The 21,884-nt window shown below is 37.4% G+C and overlaps 3 protein-coding genes across 3 annotated transcripts in view; all 3 read right to left on the reverse strand.

Annotated features, from left to right (window-relative positions):
* upf1 (UPF1 RNA helicase and ATPase) overlaps window positions 1-12,621 on the reverse strand; it is a 36,325-nt gene extending 23,704 nt beyond the window's left edge. The window contains exons 1-9 of the mRNA XM_084411889.1: window positions 12,191-12,621; window positions 10,094-10,230; window positions 9,010-9,099; window positions 8,742-8,909; window positions 7,547-7,727; window positions 6,485-6,646; window positions 1,926-2,013; window positions 1,562-1,660; window positions 845-953 (exon numbers count right to left, since the gene is read on the reverse strand). Coding sequence (XP_084268015.1) covers window positions 845-953; window positions 1,562-1,660; window positions 1,926-2,013; window positions 6,485-6,646; window positions 7,547-7,727; window positions 8,742-8,909; window positions 9,010-9,099; window positions 10,094-10,230; window positions 12,191-12,361 — 1,205 coding nt within the window. The 5' untranslated portion in view covers window positions 12,362-12,621. The remainder of the gene's footprint in view (window positions 1-844; window positions 954-1,561; window positions 1,661-1,925; window positions 2,014-6,484; window positions 6,647-7,546; window positions 7,728-8,741; window positions 8,910-9,009; window positions 9,100-10,093; window positions 10,231-12,190) is intronic.
* Window positions 1-21,884, reverse strand: part of LOC311292270 (lipoprotein lipase) — a 632,457-nt gene that overhangs the window by 192,658 nt on the left and 417,915 nt on the right. The window lies entirely within an intron of this gene.
* pgpep1 (pyroglutamyl-peptidase I) overlaps window positions 13,390-21,884 on the reverse strand; it is a 16,360-nt gene continuing 7,865 nt past the window's right edge. The window contains exon 5 of the mRNA XM_084411682.1: window positions 13,390-15,792. Coding sequence (XP_084267808.1) covers window positions 15,600-15,792 — 193 coding nt within the window. The 3' untranslated portion in view covers window positions 13,390-15,599. The remainder of the gene's footprint in view (window positions 15,793-21,884) is intronic.

Raw genomic sequence — 21,884 nt, forward strand, 5'->3', positions numbered from 1 at the left:
CCGTAAGACTAAAATTGCATTTGGCAATCACTTATGATCTTTTGGACAGAAAGTTTCCATTTATTGTAATCACATGCCAGGGTTATTATAGTATTATAAAATACTGAGTGTACTAGATATTAGGGAAGCTAGTACACAATATTTTTAAAAAGTTAAAAATGTATCTTTTTACTTTGGCATTGAATTACCGACTCTGAATTATGCTTATAATAAATCGTCTCCTATGTGTTTGAGCATTTTCTATTAGATGTGTTGTAGCTGATTACTTTTATATTTGCACTTCAGATTTTGTAATATTTTATACAATGTGTTGCATTAAATTTTTTTAAAGTTTGATGCACGTTTTTATTGAATGTGATGTTGCTGTTGCTATGGCAATATCATTTTTATGTAAAGCACTTTGAACTGCATTTTACGCCTGAAAAGTGCTATATAAATAAATTTGATTATTATTATGTTATTATTATAGTTAACTAAACTAAAAATATATTAAAAAAAAAAAAATGTTATGTGAAATAAAATAACTTGATGTACTAAAGTAACAAATAAAATTAATAATAAAACCTTAGACACATTAAAAATAAAATAAACTGACTTATAAATGAAAATAAAAATGGAAAATAGAAAAATTAAAACTAATTAAAAATATAAATTAAAATAATATCTCAAAAACACTAAAATAGCGTGAATAAAACCAGTTCATTCTTCATAATGCCATCTACATAAAAGAAAAAACACACCGGTTTGGATCGACATGCAGGCAGCAAATATGCACCGTATATACACCGCAACAAAACGATTTAACGGACTGGTGAAAGTATTAAAACGTGATAGTGGGACTAACCGGTCAAAAGATGTCGACTTCCAGACGAAGTCCACCTGGAAGTTGTGCGGCACCTCCACAGGTGCACCTGCACTGCTGCGCAGCTCGATGGCAATCTCATCTCCGTAATCTGACAGAATCTCGGTTAAGGAATCAACCGTATGATACTTTTGTACTTGTAAATCAAAAGAGTGGTTTTTTTTTGCTGACATAAAGGGTTAGGTGTTTGCAAAACTGTCACGATGTCTGCATGTTGTGAGAATTTTGCTATGCAGCTGTTAGAATTCACTGAGTGGTTTCAATTATGCTGCTATGAAATATACTTTATTGTCCCTGAAATGTGTAATGGACTCCATAGCCAGCGTTTCACCAAAACCTGATACATAAAAAAAAAATTACACCCTATGCAGTTGATAGGGTGCTCTGGATGGTTGCTAATCAAATCATTAATCCTAAATTAATGATTTGAGGCTTTCCTGTAGCTCAAACAGTAGAGCGTTGGCGCTTGCAACGCCACAGTCATGGGTTTGACTCCCAGAGGAAAGCCAGAACTGATAAGAATGTAAATGTGTACCTTGAAATACGATGTAAGTCGCTTTGAATAAAAGCGTCTGCCATAAATGTAAATATAAGTATGAGCAATGTGTGCCTAAGGACATTATCAAAACACAATAGAAGTTGATAATAATAGTTGTCATTGTGCAGCAGCCAGTTGGATAATCATTGTTGAAAGGATGCTGTCCGGGACTTTGATGACGTGTCCGATCCCTTTCCAGAGAGGAGCCAAGTCTCCTTTATAGCGCAGACAGATCTCGTCTCCTTGCATCAGTCGCATGTCTGATGAAAATCACCACCACAGAGAAAACACTGTCAGATAAACCACATCTTCTGGATTTATGTTCTAATAACGATAATAGAGCTATATATCCATCACATACACACTACAGCAACACAAACACACATGCACGCGCGCACACACACACACACACTCGGGCAGACATGTCCGTGCACACATCGATGAGGGATGCATGGGACACGGTGTTAGGGATGGGATGGATATGAACCACTGGTAGACACAGAAGATGTTGAAAGTGAATATTACCACCTGAATCCGTCTTGGGCAGAGTGAAATAAGCTATCCGCTTTTTATTCAGTCCCAAATCCCACCTCACAGTTATATTGTCTTGAGTCTGCAGTAAAAAGACAGGAGACAAGCAAAGAGAAGACATTAGCAGCAGAATATTTTTCAACACATTTTAAATACGTTTAAACACATATGATTTACTCCACTTATAAACAACCTCTCTTTACCAGAAAGAAAAGAAACTCATGTGCAAGGAAAGATCACCCAAAAACATATGAACGTCCATCTATCGCTTTTTTTCTTGCAAAAAAGTGCAATATTCTTGTTCCAGAAATAAAAATCCCATCCATTTTCTCAACATAAATTTTTTTTTGGGGGGGGGGGGGGGGGGGTAATAATGTGCAATAACGCAATGATGTATAACGTTTCAAGACATACATATGAACTCGGATGTAAAGAGATGATATATGCTTCTTCACAAGCCACCAATTAGAGCGGCACGATTAATCGTTACAAGATTCTGTGTCTATTAAACAAACTTTGACAAAATCACACCGGAATATTCAGATCTGCGCTGGCAGAAACAGCTTCACAGTCTTTTCAACCACACAGTTTCGTTATTTCTCTGTTGCAAATATTCAAATCATCACAGAAGATAAAAATTGATAAAAAAAACACTGCTGTCAACGGTAGCGATCATGATAGAGTAAAGCACCTTTCAAAAGCAACTCGGCGCGACTGCGTCGATTACACCGAGTAGGTTACACCAGTAGGTGGCGGCAAGTGACTGTTAGCAATGTATTTGTCACTGAATCATATATTCAAGAGATTTGTTCAAAAACGCTGAATCATCCAGTAATAAAACAAGTAAAACAAATAGTATATGAGGGAGTCATTGAATCATTCATTTAACCCGTGTTTATTTTATTTTATTTTTTATTAATTTAAGGCGAGACACGGCAGGCAAAAACATTGATTTTTCATGCAGTGGTCAGTTTTGAGATTTTGGGCTAGTTTACTCTTTCAATATGTGTTCTTTCAAGCTGCTATAAAGAAAACGTTGAAAATATACATTAAGATGTTTATTTTATTACATTTTGTTCACTTGCGGCAATAAGTTTCTCCCGAATTTACCAAGAAGTTAGCGTTCCAGCACGACACGCCGAGAAGCATCTGTTTACTGAAGTCTGTCATGACCGGTATCGTTGTAAAACTCAGAGTCTCCTGCACAACGCTACGTAACCCAAATATGGGCATTTCCTTTCTATCAGCAACCAATCGTGAATGTCCAAAGGGGGATTTAAAGCTAACGACGAAATCTCATTTAGATCTATTTAAATCTTTAACTGCCGTCAAAATGAGTTTTTTGTGATTCTCCAGTAGAAACATCTCAGCCTATGTGGCACCTGTGTACACCAAACTCTCCAGTTATACAATTAGCAGTATTCTGAAGATATCTTCAGAGGGATTTGTTAATAAATCATTCCTGGCATGATTTATGTGACATTTTAATCAAAAAAATATGGCGAAAATCGATTTAAGGCTATGGACAGTATATTTTGATTTCCTAGATAATGAAAGCATATATCCTGAAATCCCTCTGAATTTTTTTTTTTCATCTTGTGTGTAAACAAAATGAAAAAAGAATTCTGCACCTGGCTTTATCATATGTTCAGATCTATCTACCGAAAATATTGCAAATTTAATGAGATAATGCCTAATTTGCATAATTAAACATACAAATGTCTAAAACTTTTTTATATACTTATATAAGTAATCAACTGAGGAAATTTCATGGTGATATCTATTATTTTAAAATTTTACCCTATTCACCTGTAGTGTCTCGCCTTAATTAACCACTTTTAAATAGTCAGATAGTGAAAATAGATTGTCAGAAACTCAAGTAAATGTTATTTTGTTCAGTTGTCTGTTCAGAATCACGAAGTCTATTTTAAACTAAAGAAAAATCACGATTCACAGTTTATCCAGAATCGTGCAGCTCTACCACAAATCAGTGTGATTTCAGCTTCATTTTTTATAAATAAAATCATGTATACTGAATTAATACTAATACTTAACAGAAATCATCCAAACACTGTCGGCACCGCTATCACAGAAACGGAAATCATGAGCCGCTTTTCCACCGTCGGGCCAACCGTTCTTGTTGCTTAACCGCTCTGCTCCGTGCCGATCCGGCCCAGCTGGCACGGTTATGGTTTCGGTTTCAACTGTGGGGCTGATATTGGAGCTCTTTGGAATGTAATACAAATGCGTCAGTCATTGCCTTGTTAACGCAAGAGTTTACAGACCGTACGAGACGTAAATATCGATTACGTTATGGAGGATGTACTATTCAAGTAATTAATTTTATCAACTAGTTTTATTTTATTATCAACTACATTTCTAACCCCTAAATGTATGCTCACTTTGCATTTCTGTTTTTGCAATGGGTTAATTTTGTTGCGAATCAGTTTACACAGCGCGAGGAAGCTTGAATTCAACCCTGAGTCTAATTTACAAAATAAACAAGAACCAATACATAAATTACAAGCAGAAGCACAAATAACTACAATAAAATAACATTACAAATTAAATAAAGAGTTCTTTAAGGTTTTCAGGAAGGTCTACCAGTATTCAGGTACAGGAACACTACAGAAATTGTAGTTCGTTCATGTATAGTTGAAATTATTATATTTTATCCTATTTAATAAATTACTTCATTGTATAAATTAAGAACAGATTAATTCTTCTCGCAATCTTTTGTTCTTTGATTGACATTAATGACACAGACAGCAGCAGGTATATTAGGCTGCTGTCACTTTAAGAGCTAATGCACGGATCCAATATCACTTTTGACATCATTTTGTGCGTTTCTGACCTTTTAAGCGCAATAAGCCACGAAAAAGCACTCAGTTTAGCTTTATGTGTGTGTGCTCTAGGGTATGAGCCATCTCTCAGAGATCGTGCGAGTACTACAGAATAGAGGTCGACCGATATATCGGTACCGATAGTTGATCGGCGGAACTATCGTTATCGGCAAAAATCCACACCGATAGTTTTTCCGGGTTGCGTCCGTTGCTGGATCGGCTGAGAAGTGTGCACAGTCATTACACAGCATGAGAGCGCTGAGAAGAGACTGCTGGCATTATACAGAGCGAGAGCGTTACATAGGCTATGTTTCGAGGTTATAGCTAAAGAAACACACATTTGACCTGTAACATTTTAATGTTTAAATTATTTTCTGTAGTTCATTCTGTAGAACTTCTCATTTTAACATATTTCAGTTCAGCACTGCTTTACTTGGAGTGTTATGTTTGTTTTTAATCCCAATATTCATAAAATAAAAAAATGGGTTGAATAATCGGTTATCGGCATGTACGGTCAAACCTAAATATCGGTATCGGTAAAATCCACTATCGGTCGACCTCTACTACAGAACGCTTTAAAAGTCATGCATGTGATAAACTTTAGTAACGACGCAACAGGCTGGATTGGGCAAAGTCTTTTAACGCAGCATGCAGCTCGCTTGTACAGATGATGAGGTGATGTGAAGCCATGTGCTCATTTTGAAAGAGAGAGCGAAGATCACTCTGGCTGTTTGCGAAATTACGTTAAACAGAGTTGTTGAATGACTGATTTGATCTGATAATTTGTGTGGATTAATTCGCTCATTCAACCAACAAGCTAAATGAATAAATGTTTGAAAGAATTTCCCACCTTATAAGACAGAAATCTGCGGGAATGAGTAAAATCATGCACAATACCTGCACCTAAATTCGAGCCCTGTTAAATATTTTGCAATTACCTCCAACACATCATATTACACACTTAAGAGACAAAAGTTTGGTCAATAGTTTTAAATTGCATCCTTATTGTGGGTTTGATTAAATCATTCACAGATGCTCATTACATCCTGCGCATTTGTCTTTGTTTTGATTTTCACTTGACGCTTGTATTTCAAAACACATTTCAAACAATTTTAAGATTCATCTCAGAGCTGGTTGATTTTGTTCATGGCGTAGAACTGTTTATTGATTCTTTTTTTTTTAAATGTCTAAAGAAAATGAATGGAAAAAAACCTCCAGAACTAACAGAGCTGAAAAAATGGATGGGCACGGTTGCGCCCCCGAGTTCACTCAGAAAGTTAACCAAACAGAAAATGAAAAGGACTGAATGCCAGTCTGTCAATCAAATCCGCATCAAGACTCAACCCATGGCAACGTGTCAAGGCAATGACGTCTCAGACAGTAAATAAATGACTTTCGAGTGATTCGTTACAAAAGTGCAGATAAAAGACGCTAAACACGGAAGCTCAAACACGCGCGTGACTCGCTAGAACAGACCTCATTGGTTCCCGAGCCTCACGCATGCACATTTGAGCTTCTTCTTTTCCTTTTAATGACGGTCGGCAAACCCACTTGAAGGTCCATACCGCCAAACAGAAAATTTACAGACAGCCGGCGTAAAATAAAAGGATCAGGGGTAAGGATAGCTGAAAATGCTTATAGCGATCCTTGAGATCGGCTCAGGACATCCCTACACAGGAATAGAGTTGAAGAGCAGAAAGGTTTTCATACTTGGGACTCTTTGAGTTTCTTGTCGTAGTCAGCCTCTAGTTTGACCAGCGGCCCAAAAATGTTCTGGTACTGATAGGCATCTTCGTAGCGTAGCAGAACGTGCTGAGGTTCCTCATCCACTCCAGGTTTCTCCAGATCTTCCAGGGTCGCTGTTGGGTTTTCCTACAAACATGATACAAGATTAGGATGCTCATAACGGCACTTCGGTTCTGCACTGTTGCAGTGTTTTCACTTCATAAGAAAGATGCAGGGATGCACCAAAATGAAAATTCTGGGTCGAAACCGAAACTTCTGGATGCACTTGGCCGAAAACCAAAACTGACTTTTTTTAAAATAATTATTCATCTTTATAATTTTTTTATGTAATTGTATTATTATTAGACTTTTAAATTAAAATGCAGTAATTTTACTTAATCTGAATTTAAAAAACTACAAGGCAATAAAATAAAATAACCACACTTTTATTTAAAGTAACACAAAAATTGGACAGAATATAGCCCTATATTAAAATATTAAATATCAATATATCTATATATTATTCTTCATTCAGTTCTATGCAACAGACTCAGATTTTGACTAATTGTGAAGATAAAGTATAGTCTTTATTAAAAGTAAGCATGTGAGCATACATCAGGCAGCTGATCAGTGAATGAGAGGGTAGCGTCATTTTACCAGCGCTGCCTAGCACGGCTATACCATGTTACAGCACAGTAGGGATATTGCAAACAGAAGTCTACTACAGAGAAATGTCATGTCTGCACATTATTTTAAAAGTGGATTTTGCTTTTCCGGTTAGCGTGATCGGTACATGAGTAGAGAGTTTGGGGCATGAGCGACAGAGCAGAGCGTGCAGTGCACACACAGAGCGGAACAGGTGCGCACACACACACGTAACGGAGAGCGCAACACACAGATGGAGCGGAAAAAGCCGCTCGTGAAGTTACTAAAAATGTTGTGCGAGAGTGAAACCTGATCACAGCGGCATATTTGCGACCTTTTTTCTGTTTCGCCCCCAAAATGCAAAATTTCAGTGCATCCCTTGAAAGATGTAAATCACTGTACCTTCCAGAGCTCCTCGAGTTTGTTAATCTGCTGGGCCGTGATCTGACGGGCCCTCAGCTGCTCCTGCTCGGACGGGATCTTCACCAGCCAGGACAGAAAGCAGCGGTCCTGGATGAGCGGCTGCCACTGAGAGCTGTCCCAATTAATGTCCTTCAGACTGCTCTGGCTCGCGCACGGCTGCCTAACCACACAAACACACACACACACACACACCCATGAGACGGAGCGACTGCACATGCTTAACAACATGCACTTAACAACAACAACCACTGTGTGGTTTCACGGCTTCAAGTGGTGTGATTAAATTTACATGAAACATTTTCAAATAATTCAACCAGTCAACATGAAGTGCAATCAATTTCTAGAAAAAACGGAAAAGAATGTTTCATGCACTGCTCTTATTTATGCATTCATGTATACAACTATTGATTAAAAAGATATAAAACTTAATTCATAAAAATCTAATTTTTTTTGGTGCATTTATCTACATTTTCATTAGCACATTAAAGCAATTATGCTAGCACACGAGGCACATAAAGTGCAAAGGTTTCTTACACTCACGCCCAGTTTCATTATGTAAAAATTTAAATGCAAGCAACATTAGGGACTTCCTCCATTTCATTTTCAGAAAGCATGTACCTTCACACATGAAAGAGTTTAGACACTCAATATTAACAGTTTAATAGCCTTAAAGGAATAGTTCACTTCAAAATGAAAATTTACTCACCCTCAAAGTTGTTTCAAACCTGTATGAGTTTCTTTCTTATGCTGAATGGAAAAAGAAGATATTTTGAAGGATGTCAGTAACCAGACAGTTGTTGGACCCCATTGACTTCCATAGTAGGAAAAAAAATAAGTAGGAAAATCAACTGTTTGGTTACCGAGATTCTTCAAAATATCCTCTTTTGCGTTCAGCAGAAAGAAACTCATACAGGTTTTGAAACAACTTGCGTGTGTAAATTTAGTAAAATATGTCGTATACATAAAGACACAGCTAGAAAGAGCATATTTAAATTGTATTGTTGTCGTTATAAAAAACAATTACTAAAACTCCCTTTATTTACTGATGTCTAAAAGACGTCAATTTAGATTTGGTTCAACCCAGTCATAATAAACTCCTGTGATGATTGTATCCACAGAAACAGCAGCTTGTGAGTCAGGATGAAGCCGTTTGCAAACGAGTGAAGAATTTCACCTGCACAGAAGCACCACGACAGAGTCTGCTTTAGCCGGGATGAAGCCGAGAAGGAAGACGTTACGGCAGCCGCAGTTATAGCACTCCAGAACCGTCTCTCCCAGCGGCCCGTCCTTATGCAGCGTCACCTCCTTACATTTGGCCCTCACCAAATGGTTCACAATATGACTAAAGAAGACAGGTGTGACATAAGACATCAGCCTTTAAGTGTTAACAATGCTTTGGGTTGAATTTAACGACACAAACGTAATCTAATAGGTGGACTCACCTGCCAGAGGTGTTGCCCCGGCCATTGCAAAACCATTTCTTGCTGGTGTTGCAGTAAACCACACATGCTGGATCATGGATGCCACAGTAGCTACAAACATACAAAACAAAAACCAGCCCACAGAATGATTACTGTAGCGTACTAGCAATACACTGACACACACTACCGTTCAAAAAAGTTTGGGGTCGGTAAGATTTATTCATGTTTTTGAGAGATGTCTCTTATATTTACTTGATTAAACATACAATTTCAAATGGCTTTTCATTTCAAAATACTGTAAAATGTTATTTATTCCCATGATGCAAAGCTAAATCATTACTCCAGTCTTCAGAGTCAAAAGAAATTATTCTGATATGCTTCTTAAATATTCAATGTTGAAAAATGTTTGTGGAAACTTAGAAAATGAATAGAAAATTCAAACGAACAGCATTTATTTGAAATAGAAATCTTTATAAACATTATAAAAGTCTGTGCTGTCATTAAAATAATGACAATGTTAAATCATCTGTAAATATACACTTTTCTTTACAAAGTCATTTTGACCTAAAATCTTACTGATAAAATAACTACCCACCTACAATGACCTAGCCTACATAAATGCGGCATAATGTACAATCAGAAGGGTCATGCTAGCCTTGTGGGAGTTTGTTTGTATAAATGACTGGCCGACTGCAGTTGTCGGGGAAAACTGTCAATTATACAGCACAGTGTCATATACAAATAATGCTGTGAGTGATCAGAGGTACACGTTTCAGAGAATCAAATCAAGCAATAGCGTCACGCTCTGTATATCTCTACGGCATCGCTGTCGAGGAGTGATTAGCGGGTGAAGTGGATTTACTTACTGTAAAGTTAGCAAAAGTTATCAAGAGGATTGTAATGTTTAAAGCAGATGTCTTAACAAAATGTCAGCAGACCGGGAAGATTGTAAATGAGCCGTTCATTCATAAATCGCGGTTAAAATACAGACCGGAAGACAAAAGACAGCGAGCGCGGCGCTTAAAAGGGGCGGGGCTACATAGACACATAATTAAGGCACGTGAGATCAGGACAGGTGTGTCATCATCATCATCATCATCAGTACCTGCAGGCGTGCACCGGCAGATCTTTAGTGTAGTAAGTGTCTTCCTCATCCTCCTCAAAGTTCAGCTCGGCCAGAAGTTGGCTGGTCTTCACCACTGCATCTTCTCCGTTGGGCAGAACTCCGTCAGGCCCGTTCACCTGAACACACAACATTTCACTTTAAAACACTTTCAAATCTTTAAATAGCACAAAAGTGAAAACAGGATATCCAATCCACTGCACACTGCACACTGCACATAACCCTCGAATCACACACATCTGCAACTTACACCAGCAGAAAACTAAAATTAATAAAATTAAATCGAGCATAAATACACACTTGATTTACTAAAACAATGAAACTTCCTCTGCTGCCTCATGTACTTAAAGGAATAGTTCACCCCAAAATGAAAATGATCAAGATACTCACCATCCTAGATGACGACTTTCTTCTTTCAGCCAAACAATTTTTTTTAAAGTTATATTTAAAAAAATATCCTGGCTCCTCCAAGCTTTATAATGGGAGTGAATGGTACCCGAGTTTTGGAAGCGTAAAAAAAGCGGTGTTAATAAAGCCTTCTGGAGCGAAACAATGCGTTTTAAAGAAAAACATCCATATTTTTAACTTTATAAACGATATAATCACTGGGGTACTATACGGTTATCCGGACCACATGTGATGACCTACCCCAACCCTGCCCCTAAACCTACCCGTCACTGGGGTTACGACCAACCAAGAGCGGTTGTGGTCACGTGTGGTCCGGATAACCGTATAGTACCATCACTGGTTTCCGGTAAACGGCCGTACGCGAGTCTAGTTCCGGGCGGAAGAGTGACCTCTGACCCGACGCATGACGTAGGAGTAGCGTAATCTCAGGTAAGAGTTGACATCTCTCGCGGTCCGGCTGGGCAACAAACTCAAGCTCCTCCCACAATTCTCGTTTTAAACTTCTAATTCATGACCGATGTTTTCATCAATACGTCATGCGTTGGGTCAGAGGTCAACTCTTCCGCCGGAACTAGACTCGCTTACGGCCGTTACCGGAAGCCAGTGATTATAGTTTATAAAGTTATTTTTCTTACAAAAAGCATCACTTCACTTCAGAAGGCCTTTATTAACCCCACTGTAGCCGTATGGTATGTATTACTTTTATGATGGATGGATGCGCTTTTTTGGGCTTCAAACTCTAAGGCACCATTCACTCCCATTATAAAGCTTGGAAGAGCCAGGATATTTTATATATAACTCTGATTGTGTTCGGCTGAAAGAAGAAAGTCATATACATCTGGGATGGCTTGAGGGTGAGTCAATTATAAGATATTTTTTTCATTTTTGGATGAACATATGCAACATATTATTAGAGCAAACATTAAACAATATTGCTAAATCATTCACCTTTAAACACACCAAAACCTGACCAAAACAAGCCCTACAATGAAACACTCATAATAAAAAACACTCATTTAACACCATTGTAGCTCACAAAAGAAACACACAATAACACATATGAGATGCAACTGACATAAACAAGCCCTAAAATACCTCATAAATGCTCAAATACAGTGCATAATTTTATAATAACGCCAAACAGTTAATAAATGCATCCTTGAAAGTACATAAATACATCCCACATCAGCGGCAGAACTACATAATAATAACATCAACATAGTAAACAAATATCTGACAACACACATGACAGCTGTAGCCAACTCAAGCTATCTGTAATAACACGTGCGGTTTCATATTTTAAGAAATCTAGATTACTATTAACACTAACAGCACTGTGGTTGCACAAAAGTCCCTCTAAAAGTACGAAAATACACCTGGGGATCCGCAGCTAACCAACCAAAACAAGCTATTTGACATAACACATTCATCATCAATAATAACATACAAGATAGTATCTTTGATTGAACTTATTAGTAAATAAAATTGGTTAAAACATTAATGTAGTTGACAAAAGTCCCTCTGACAACTCTCTCTCTCTCTCGGGCGGCCTGCTCTATCGTTGCTAACGCTACCGCGCGGCTAACGCCTGCTAGCTCGCCATATTTGCACTCAAACGCGTTCTATCCCGCCTGATTTAAAGCTCGCTTGTGTGTTTTTACGCGTTTATACCTGGTTGTCGAGCTGACTCTGGGTCTGGCCTTGGGTTTGGGTCTGGCTGGGCAATGTAAAGTCGGTGAACTCGAACTCGGAGCCCTGCGTGTCGGCCCCGAGAAGCTCAGTTTCCTCTGTGTCCAGGAAGGTGAGCGTTTGCGAGCTCGGCCCGTACGCCTCCACACTCATCTTTATCCGGCTCTATTGACCGCCTTTTCACAGAAAACACCGAATAATCCGTCCGAGATGCGGGAGAAGAATAACCGACCGAAGCGCGTCGGGCGACGTTTGTTTTGATTCGAAGCGAAGAGAGGGAAACGGCAGCGCGCGCGACGGGCTCGTGCAGAAATGAAAGCAAACGATTCCGGAGAAAGATTCGACTCCCACTCGAGAGCGCGACGCGCGGTGACGTCACGGGCGAGCGCAACCGACGTAGAGCGCACAGTGCCGCTGACGTGTACACACGTTTGCTGTTTGTACAGGAAAAGGTCTGTTTTGTAAACATTTAGCTGTCATTTTAGAGCTTCTCTCAACGACACATCGTCTAGAAATAGATGTCGAGCTCTTTATGAAATATTATATTGTTTTTAATCACCATGGGAAAATTGGGAGCTGTGAAAAACATGATACACCGGTTTTGCCAGATGAGAAGTTTATCTATGTATCATCTTTATATCTCTATAACTTTTAATTGCTTTTATTTTAATTCCTTTCTGTGTAAATCACTTTGAATTACCATAGTGTATGAAATGTGCTATAATAAACTTGCCTTGCACGAAATATTGACAAAATAAAGACGTGATAAAGATGTGAATGGCCAGTGTATTGAAATATTATTTAAAAAAGTATAAATCCTTTGATAAATATTATGCATTACGTTTTAACATCATAATCATATTTAATAACCTTTAATATTTGTAATTATCTAATATTTGTGGTTTTATGTATCTGACTTCAGATAACATCAAAAGGTGAATAAAGAGTGAAAACCCTGACATATTTTGACCTCTTAATGCACACTTTCATTGTACACATACTTATTAATAGGCCTATATATTTATAATATGATATGCTGATAATAAAATTGGTAATGCAAGATTTTAGAACATGCAAAACACAATTTCACTAGTGATCTCATACATTTTCCTGTATTAAAATGTAATGCAAAAAATCACATCCATTTTATGAATTTAAGATAAAAAACAAAACAATTAAATAAGGCAGAAATCATTTATTAAGAGCTACAGTTTATAAAAAAAAGTGGAAGAACAAGGAAACACAAACATAAAGAGGAAACACAACAGCGTCCACCAGAATGTGGGAATATTAATGTACACACTTGAACAGATGTCAGAACACTTAATACAATACAACTGACCAGTGGAAACAAGGAAATGCTGAAAATAACAGTGTTTTTAGGCAACATTAAAATAATGAAGATTCACAGCATGATCTGTTTGGTCCAGTATGTTGTAATTAATAACGCATATTCCAGTAAAAACCTTAGAAAAACAAGCTAAAGAAAGAAAATTAAAACTTTTTATAAAATCATATAATGGACTGAGCCATTATAATGTAGTGGAATGCAATGCAATGTATAATGTAATGTGATTTAATGCAATGCAATGTATAATGTAATGGGATTTAATGCAATGCAATGTATAATGTAATGCAATGTATAATGTAATTTAATGCGATGTATAATGCAATGTAATGTATAATGTAATGTAATAATTTAATGCAATGTATAATGTAATTTAATGCAATGTATAATGTAATGTAATGTAATGCAATGCAATGTAATGTAATGTAATGTATAATGTAATGCAATGCAATGTAATGTAATGTAATGTAATGTAATCATTTAATGCAATGTCTAATGTAATGTAATAATTTAATGCAATGTATAATGTAATTAATCTAATGCAATACAATGTGCAATGTAATGTGATGTAATTTAATGCAATGCAATGTATAATGTAATGTAACAATTTAATGCAATGCAATGTATAATGTAATTAATGTAATGCAATACAATGTGCAATGTAATGTGATGTAATTGAATGCAATGTAATGTATAATGTAATGCAATGTAATGTAATTAACCGTCAATTAGCAGTTTAAAGAGTTCTTTTAGTTTGGACCAAAATTCGACATAGTCCAAAATTCCAGCATTTTGCAAAGAGTAAGAAAGCAATAAGAAGAAAATCTCAAACAACGTCCACTGAGAGAAGACAGACATCACCTTACAATCATCTCACGACTTCACATTTCGTATAATTAACAAACGTCAAACCGCTGATGTCTTCACAGCTAGCACTGATAGCATTAGACCTTGGATTACTCAAAAGGCATCAGATTTAGGTGTCTTTATGTGGGACTCTGCACATAAAAGGATTAAAATGGTGAAAAACACACTTGGATTGTACAGTTATTGATGCTTGTATCCTAAAAGTCTGGTTACTCACTTTGGGCACTTTAATAACATGACAGACATAGTTATTATGTCTTTATATCACTGTCCAGCAGGCAAAACATTGTTTTTACTTCGTCATAATTTTAAACCAGCCTTTCCACCTGCTCTGTAGTCTGTGATCAAATAAACTGGGATGCTTACACTCCCAGCCCAGTGTGTGTGTGGGGTATTTTTGAAAGCTGCAAACGATAAGAGTTACGTTTAAAACAGTGTTAGTTTACAGTCATTGAGATTATAGTTTTTATCAATATTTTAAATTATGTTCTTAGTTTTGTTAACTATAAAAACCCTGATTTGAAACGCTTAATACTACACACATACTTAAGTGGTAACACTTTACAATAAGGTTAGTTACCATTAGTTAATGCATTAACTAACAATAAGCACTAAATACTTTCAGCATTTATTAACCTTTGTTCATGTTAGTTAATAACAATGCTCATGTCAGTTCACAGTGCATTTAAAGATTCAACATTTGAGCTTAAAAATGTCTCAACTAAGATTAATAAATGCTATAGACGTATTGTTCATGTTAGTTAACTAATGTTAGCGAATGAAACCTTATTGTAAAGTGTTAGCACTTAATCTGTTAAATAACGAATCTAAAAACAAGACGGCGAGAGAAAGTGTTTAAATACATTATTTTTGAAAATGTACCTGCAAGACATACATGTATATTGTAATGCAAATGTAAAATGTATAGTTTCGACATGGTTTTGACATTAGAATGATGTCTGTTTTATGCATAATACCAAATCTCTGCATGTTTCAAGTATACCCCATTAAAGTGCTTTCCTCATGATTTGAGCCCGGCTGCAGCATTGAGTTTAGCACACGAGTCGATCCTCAAACCAGCTGGACGCTCCGTGCGCGTAGCACAGAAGTTGAGATATCGAAGTCTTCAAATGCGCATGAACTCTTGAATCCAAACAAGAGCGTGGTGTGAGACTCTCACTGGTCGTGCAGACAGTGTTTCTTTCCCTTGTTTTGCTCCATCAGTTCAAGCATCTCCAGAACGACGGCTCTGAGGGCGCGAGCCAGATCCTCTGCGCTGTACGGTTTTCCCAGAGGAGGAACATGGACAAACGCGGATCTGCCGTCGCCCAGAAACAGAGACGTGTAGTAGGTGTAGTCACACAGATACCTGAGGAAAGAGGATGGGGGATTTGGTTACACCTTATTTTAAGGTGTCTTTGTTACACTGTAAGTACTGAGTAATATTAAGTAACTACATGTACTTACTGAAGGGTTAGGATTTGGGGTAACACTTTATTTTACAGTGTCCTTGTTACATATGTTACATGTACTTACCATAGTAATAACAGTAAATTATGCATAATTACATGCAACTAACCCTCAACCGAACCCTAATCCTACTCTAACCCTAAAGTAAGTACATGTAGTTGCTTAATATTACTCAGTACTTAAATATATAATTACACTGTAACAATGACACCTTAAAATAAAGTGTAAATAAAGTTTGGTTGAGGGATAGTTGTATGTAATTATGCACAATTACTATAGTAACTACATGTAACATATGTAACAATGACACTGTAAAATAAAGTGTTACCAGGTTGTTGTTTTTTTCTATAAAGCCCTGATCCAAAACTTGAGTCAGATGGCTGGATTCACGCCATTTACAAGTTCTCAGGCTAACATTTCACCATCCAATTAATCCCAGATGGATAAAATCAAGTCTCACTCTACATTCCTGGGCAAAATGGGCCAAGCCTAAAATGGCAAAATATTTAGAGCCAGATTTACTAACAGCCTGTGCCAGGGCGCCAGTTAAACAACTACTATCATGATTTACTAAAGACACGCAGTGAAGAATCAGCGCTGGAAAGGCGAAGACAGGGTTATTTTTGTGGCTGATATTATTACATATGCATCTGTAGGAGTTTCCCTTTCAGATGGTTCAATTTATGGGAGGAGAATATTTAAAGGGGGTGATGAACTGAGAAATCAAATTTTCCTTGAGCTTTTGACATATAAGAGGTCATCATACTATAAGAATATCCTGAAAGTTTCAGAACTGGAAACTTCCTTGTTAATCCAATAAAAGCTTTTATTGACACCAGGCACAGCGAACGACAAGAGAAGATCAACGCCTACTTCAACACTGCCTATTTAGCCCCGCCCACCGATACATGAAACTCATTATAATATGCAAACCTGTTCATCTTCAATGCGGCACGCCCATAAAAACCGAGCGTTTCAGAAGCTAGGCTCAAAACCAGGGTAGAAAATAGCCTATTACTTATTCATTTTGATGTTTTTGAATGTAAAAACCAAGCGAACGTCATAAGTTGACCTCAGACAACAATATCATTTTTCTTTAAAAAGCCAGTTCATGACCCCTTTAAATGATCATGCAAGGTGATTTACTAAGGTTTGCGCTCGTCAATTTACTGGTGTTTGCGCCATTATTTACCGCCCCAAAAAAGCATGTCTTAAAGGATTAGTTCACTTCAAAATGAAAATTTCCTGACAATTTACTCACCCCAATGCCATCCAAGATGTTCATGTCTTTCTTCAGTGGAAAAGAAATTAAGTTTTTTGAGGAAAACATTTCATGATTTTTCTCCACACAATGGACTTCAATGGCAACCAAGATGTTGAAGTCCAAATCAATGCAGTTTCAAAGGGCTCTGCACGATCCCAGCTGAGGAATAGGGTCTTATCTAGCGAAACGATCGAAAAATGTATATACTTTTTAACCACAATTGTTCATCTTGTGCTGGTCTGCGACGCGCCACGTATTATGCCATCATGTTGGAAAGGTCACGCTTCACGTCATCTATCTAAGCTATTTGTCTGTGTACTCCGGTTCAAAAAAGTAGGGAAGGGCGAAAAATTCCATCTCATTTTCTCCTCCAACTTCGAATCGTCTGAAAATGACAGATCGTTTCGCTAGATAAGACCCTATTCCTCAGCTGGGATCGTGCAGAGCCCTTTGAAGCACTTCAGAGCCCTTTGAAACTGCATTGATTTGGACTTCAACATCTTGGTTGCCATTGAAGTCCATTGTGTGGAGAAAAATCATGAAATGTTTTCCTCAAAAAACTTTATTTCTTTTCCACTGAAGAAAGACATGAACATCTTGGATGGCATTGGGGTGAGTAAATTGTCAGGAAATTTTCATTTTGAGGTGAACTAATCCTTTAAACCAGACGCTAACTGGTAGATTGCATTGGTCATTATGGAAATGATCATTTCCATAATGACCAACGCAATCTTTCAGTTAGCGTCTGGTTTAAGACATGGCTTTTTTGTTCATTAATTTGCGCATCAGTAGATCACACGCAGAACTTTCCACGCCCATTAGCGCTGTTTTGAAATTGCTCTTGCCATTCTAACCTGCCCTGTTTAGTAAATCTGCCCCTTAGTGGTCTTTTAATGGTCTTAAAGGGACGGTTCACCCAAAAATTAAACTTCTGTCATAATTTACTCCAAACCCGTTTGAGTTTCTTTCTTCTGCTGAACACAAAAGATATTTTGAAGAATGTCGGTAACCAATCAGTTGTTGGACCCCACTGACTTCCATAGTAAGAAAAAATGCTATGACAGTAACTGGGGTCCATCAGTTCTTTGTTAGCATTCTTCAAAATCAAAATATCTTCTTTTGTGTTCAGCAGAAGAATGAAACTCAGAGGTTTTTGAGTGATAGACACGGTTTTGGGTGAACTATCACTTTAACCATTTTAATCACAAATCACTGGTCGGGAAATTAGCAAGAATTGCACAAATACTGTAGATAAAGTACGTTTTACTTTATTTATTAACAGTGTTGTTCCCTCAATGTTAATGGCTTCAAACTGTTCATGAGTAGTTAATAAATGTCTCCCAGTTAGTTTGAGTTTAATGTGAAACCAAATATTCACTAAAGGGTTCAAATCTGGACTCTGACCATCTAAAACATGAGCCACTTCTTGGCTGTCTTTGCAGTTTGGGCAGGAGCATTGTTTTGTTGAAAATGACATCTGATCATTCCTCTTTAGAAAACAAATTTGCGTTTGTGGGAAGCAAGCCGTTCTGCAATATTCTCCTGTGCTTCGAATCATTAAATGAGTTTTCACAGTGAAGTAGCTCATCAGTTCCAGCAGTTAAACAGACACTCTTCCTTCATGCTTCACTGTGATAGACATGCATTTATTATTATATTTCTCAGTAGATTTTGGAAGATTTCACCATGCAATTCATCACTCCACACACAACTTCCCATATTCTGGGAATATTTGTTTTTCTGAGACAGCAATGGCTTTTTAAGTAGTGCATTTGCTTAAATGTAGCTATTTTCCTGACCAATAATTTGTGGTTAAGACAATTAAAAGCTTTGTTTTTAGCCATTTTGGCCTTGACCCATGTTTTTGCTCACTTTTTCTTAATGGGGTGGTTGATTATGATTTCACTTTTCTAACTTTAGTTAGTGTGTAATGTTGCTGTTTGAGCATAAACAACATCTGCAATGTTACAACGCTCAAAGTTCAAAGCAAAGGGAGATATTTGCTTTGAAAGAAATCGCTTTTTAAGGACTACAACAAACGGCTGGTAGAGACTACACCACATTCCTCCCGAGTTAGTGACATCACCAACCCTAGAATTTACATAAACCCCGCCCCCGGAACACGATTTATAGATTATCAAGACAGAATATGCTAATCAATGACTAGAAGATAACTACACATAAGCTACATAAATTCATCAACTAACCATTCAGAAATGTTGTCTACATGTTGTCACGTCTTCTCGAGTCTCTCCATCTTTCTGACTCCGGTTTGAACATAAAAGGCTAAAAATGTGTTGAAATGTTCAGTGCATGTGTGTGTGAGATATAAAATGACACGAGCTCTTGAAGCTCTGCCCCCTGTGCCGGGAGCAGCAGCTCATTTGCATTTAAAGGGACAGACACAAAAACGGTGCGTTTTTGCTTACCCTCAAAAAGTTACTATTTTTACATGCTATGTTCAGTTTCTGGTCTCATTGACTTTCATAGTATATTTTATTTCCTACTATGGAAGTCAATGAGACCAGAAACTGTCTGGTTACTGACATTCTTCTAAATATCTTCCTTTCTGTTCAGCAGAAGAAAGAAATTCATAAAGGATTGAAACAACATGAGGGTGAGTATATGATGACAGAATTTTAAAGTGGAGTATCCCTTTAAAGTCAGCTATGTTCATTAGCTATATTACAGTTTTTCTCGATTGCTTAAACACTATAACCAGGCTTTTGAACTAAAATTTCAAAACCATAATGCCATTTATCAAAAAGCACACCCATTTCACTAAACTCTAAACACTATTCCCTGTTTTGACACATGAGTCAAATTTGTTGAACTGTCACTGCAAAACTCTACACACAAATCCCTTCATTTCTCATTGCCTACACCACGTTGTCATGTATAAAGCACTAGCACTCAATATTGTTCACTCAAGTCAGCACAGCTTCAGCTCAGTTAGCACACAATTACCCAGGTGGAAACACTAAAAGTCAAAATTTAACACACATCAATCAGATCCGTCAATAGATAGATAAAGGGGCCCAAATCAGTTTATTGAGTTTTGGAACAATGGATCCAGAAAGACATGAAGGAAGAGATCGAGGAGGGATAAGGAGGAGGAGGAGGAGGACGACGAAGGACAAGAAGACAAGCAGTCTCAGATGAAATTCAAGCCACTCTAGTTGCCCATGTCTTTGTCAATGGTATGGCTATGAGGGAGGCTGGGCTATACGAGTAAGGCCAAATTTTAGTCGCTTTACTGTCGCCTCGAGAACCTTCAGGGAGGTGTGGTGGCAAACAGAATTCTATCACTGAATAAAAGACAAACATTTCCAATAGTCTTTGATGAGGTTTATTTTCTTGCAAGAAAAGGCCAGCAGTCGTACAGTCACACAGAGCGGCTGCAGAGTGTGACAGTGAAGGTTGGCCATCCTTCATCCTTTATAGTCTTGACTCCCAGAATGTTATCTTTCTAGGCAAATGATGGTATTTCAACCATACGTGGAACATTCTTAGACGTGTTCATCATATTGTCTCATCGAGGCCCTCCTGTCACCTACTAACACTCTTTACCATTCCAATACAATTCCACATAGAATAAGGTTTTGTGTGTGCTCTTTTACTGTCATATGATGGTCACACACATCTTACTGTAAGTAAGTAAATACTGTAAAAAAAAATTAGAGGAGAGAGTAAAAAAAATATATATATATTTTTTGTGTGTGTGTGTGTGTTGTACTGTGTAGTACATGAATGAATAAAAATGTGCCAGTGTATCCATTGGTTGTGTCTTTGGTGTTCATCATGTGAAAAGGTTTGTGAGGCGGGGAACCACAAGTAACATAACTTACCAGTTTTGGAAATGTTGTTTTGAATTTATTGCACCAGTGTGTTAGACTATGTTGTAGTGTGTGTGATTTTGAGGGCTTGTGTGTCCTGTCTGAGGGCAAAGTTTGGTTTTTCAGCAAGAGTGAATGGTTTTGAGTGTAGAGCTTCATTTTGACCTGAAAATAGGATGTTTGGGGAATTGGGTGAGACGTTATGGATTTGTGTTTACTGTTTTGAGAATATGAGGCATAGTTTCAAGAAATGTGTTTAAGCAATCGAGAAAAACTGTATTAGCATAATAATCTGTTTGTAAATCGCACTAGTAGCACAGTTGGAATTAAAAAAAAAGTCACATCAATCGGAATGAATTGGCCAATTCCGACTGAAATTGAATTCAGATTGTAAAGGGTGATCCGTTCGATAGGACATGTAAACACCTGATCGGATTGAGAACCGAAACCGGAAAGTTCTGTGCATATGCAATGACAGAAATGGTGTAATGAATTATGACTTGTTAAATATATATGTTAAATATATTGTCGTGTCAATCTAAAATTCTCCTTTCACTTGTCATCTGTGAAGTGCTGCAGTTCAGTCCTTGCTTCGGTCTCTCATCCACAGATGCGGGAAGGGGAGATAATGATAAATGTGCTTGTCGTCTTCTAATTAGGACCCAAAATAGATAAATATTAAATCTGATTAATATTAATAAGAAGCAATGGTAGGAGGCTGGTTATAATGCGCTAACAGCTGTATACTGGTGCAGTGTGAGCATGTCAAAAGATCAAATCCAACTTGAAGCTTGTGACATATAAACCTGATCATGTAAACACTATGTTCGGATTCATCAATCGGAATGATTTTATTCCAACTGAAACAAAATGTGTCCATGTAAACGTAGA

This window comes from Rutilus rutilus, assembly GCF_951802725.1.
Source record: "Rutilus rutilus genome assembly, chromosome: 6".
Classification (NCBI taxonomy): Eukaryota; Metazoa; Chordata; class Actinopteri; order Cypriniformes; family Leuciscidae; genus Rutilus; species Rutilus rutilus.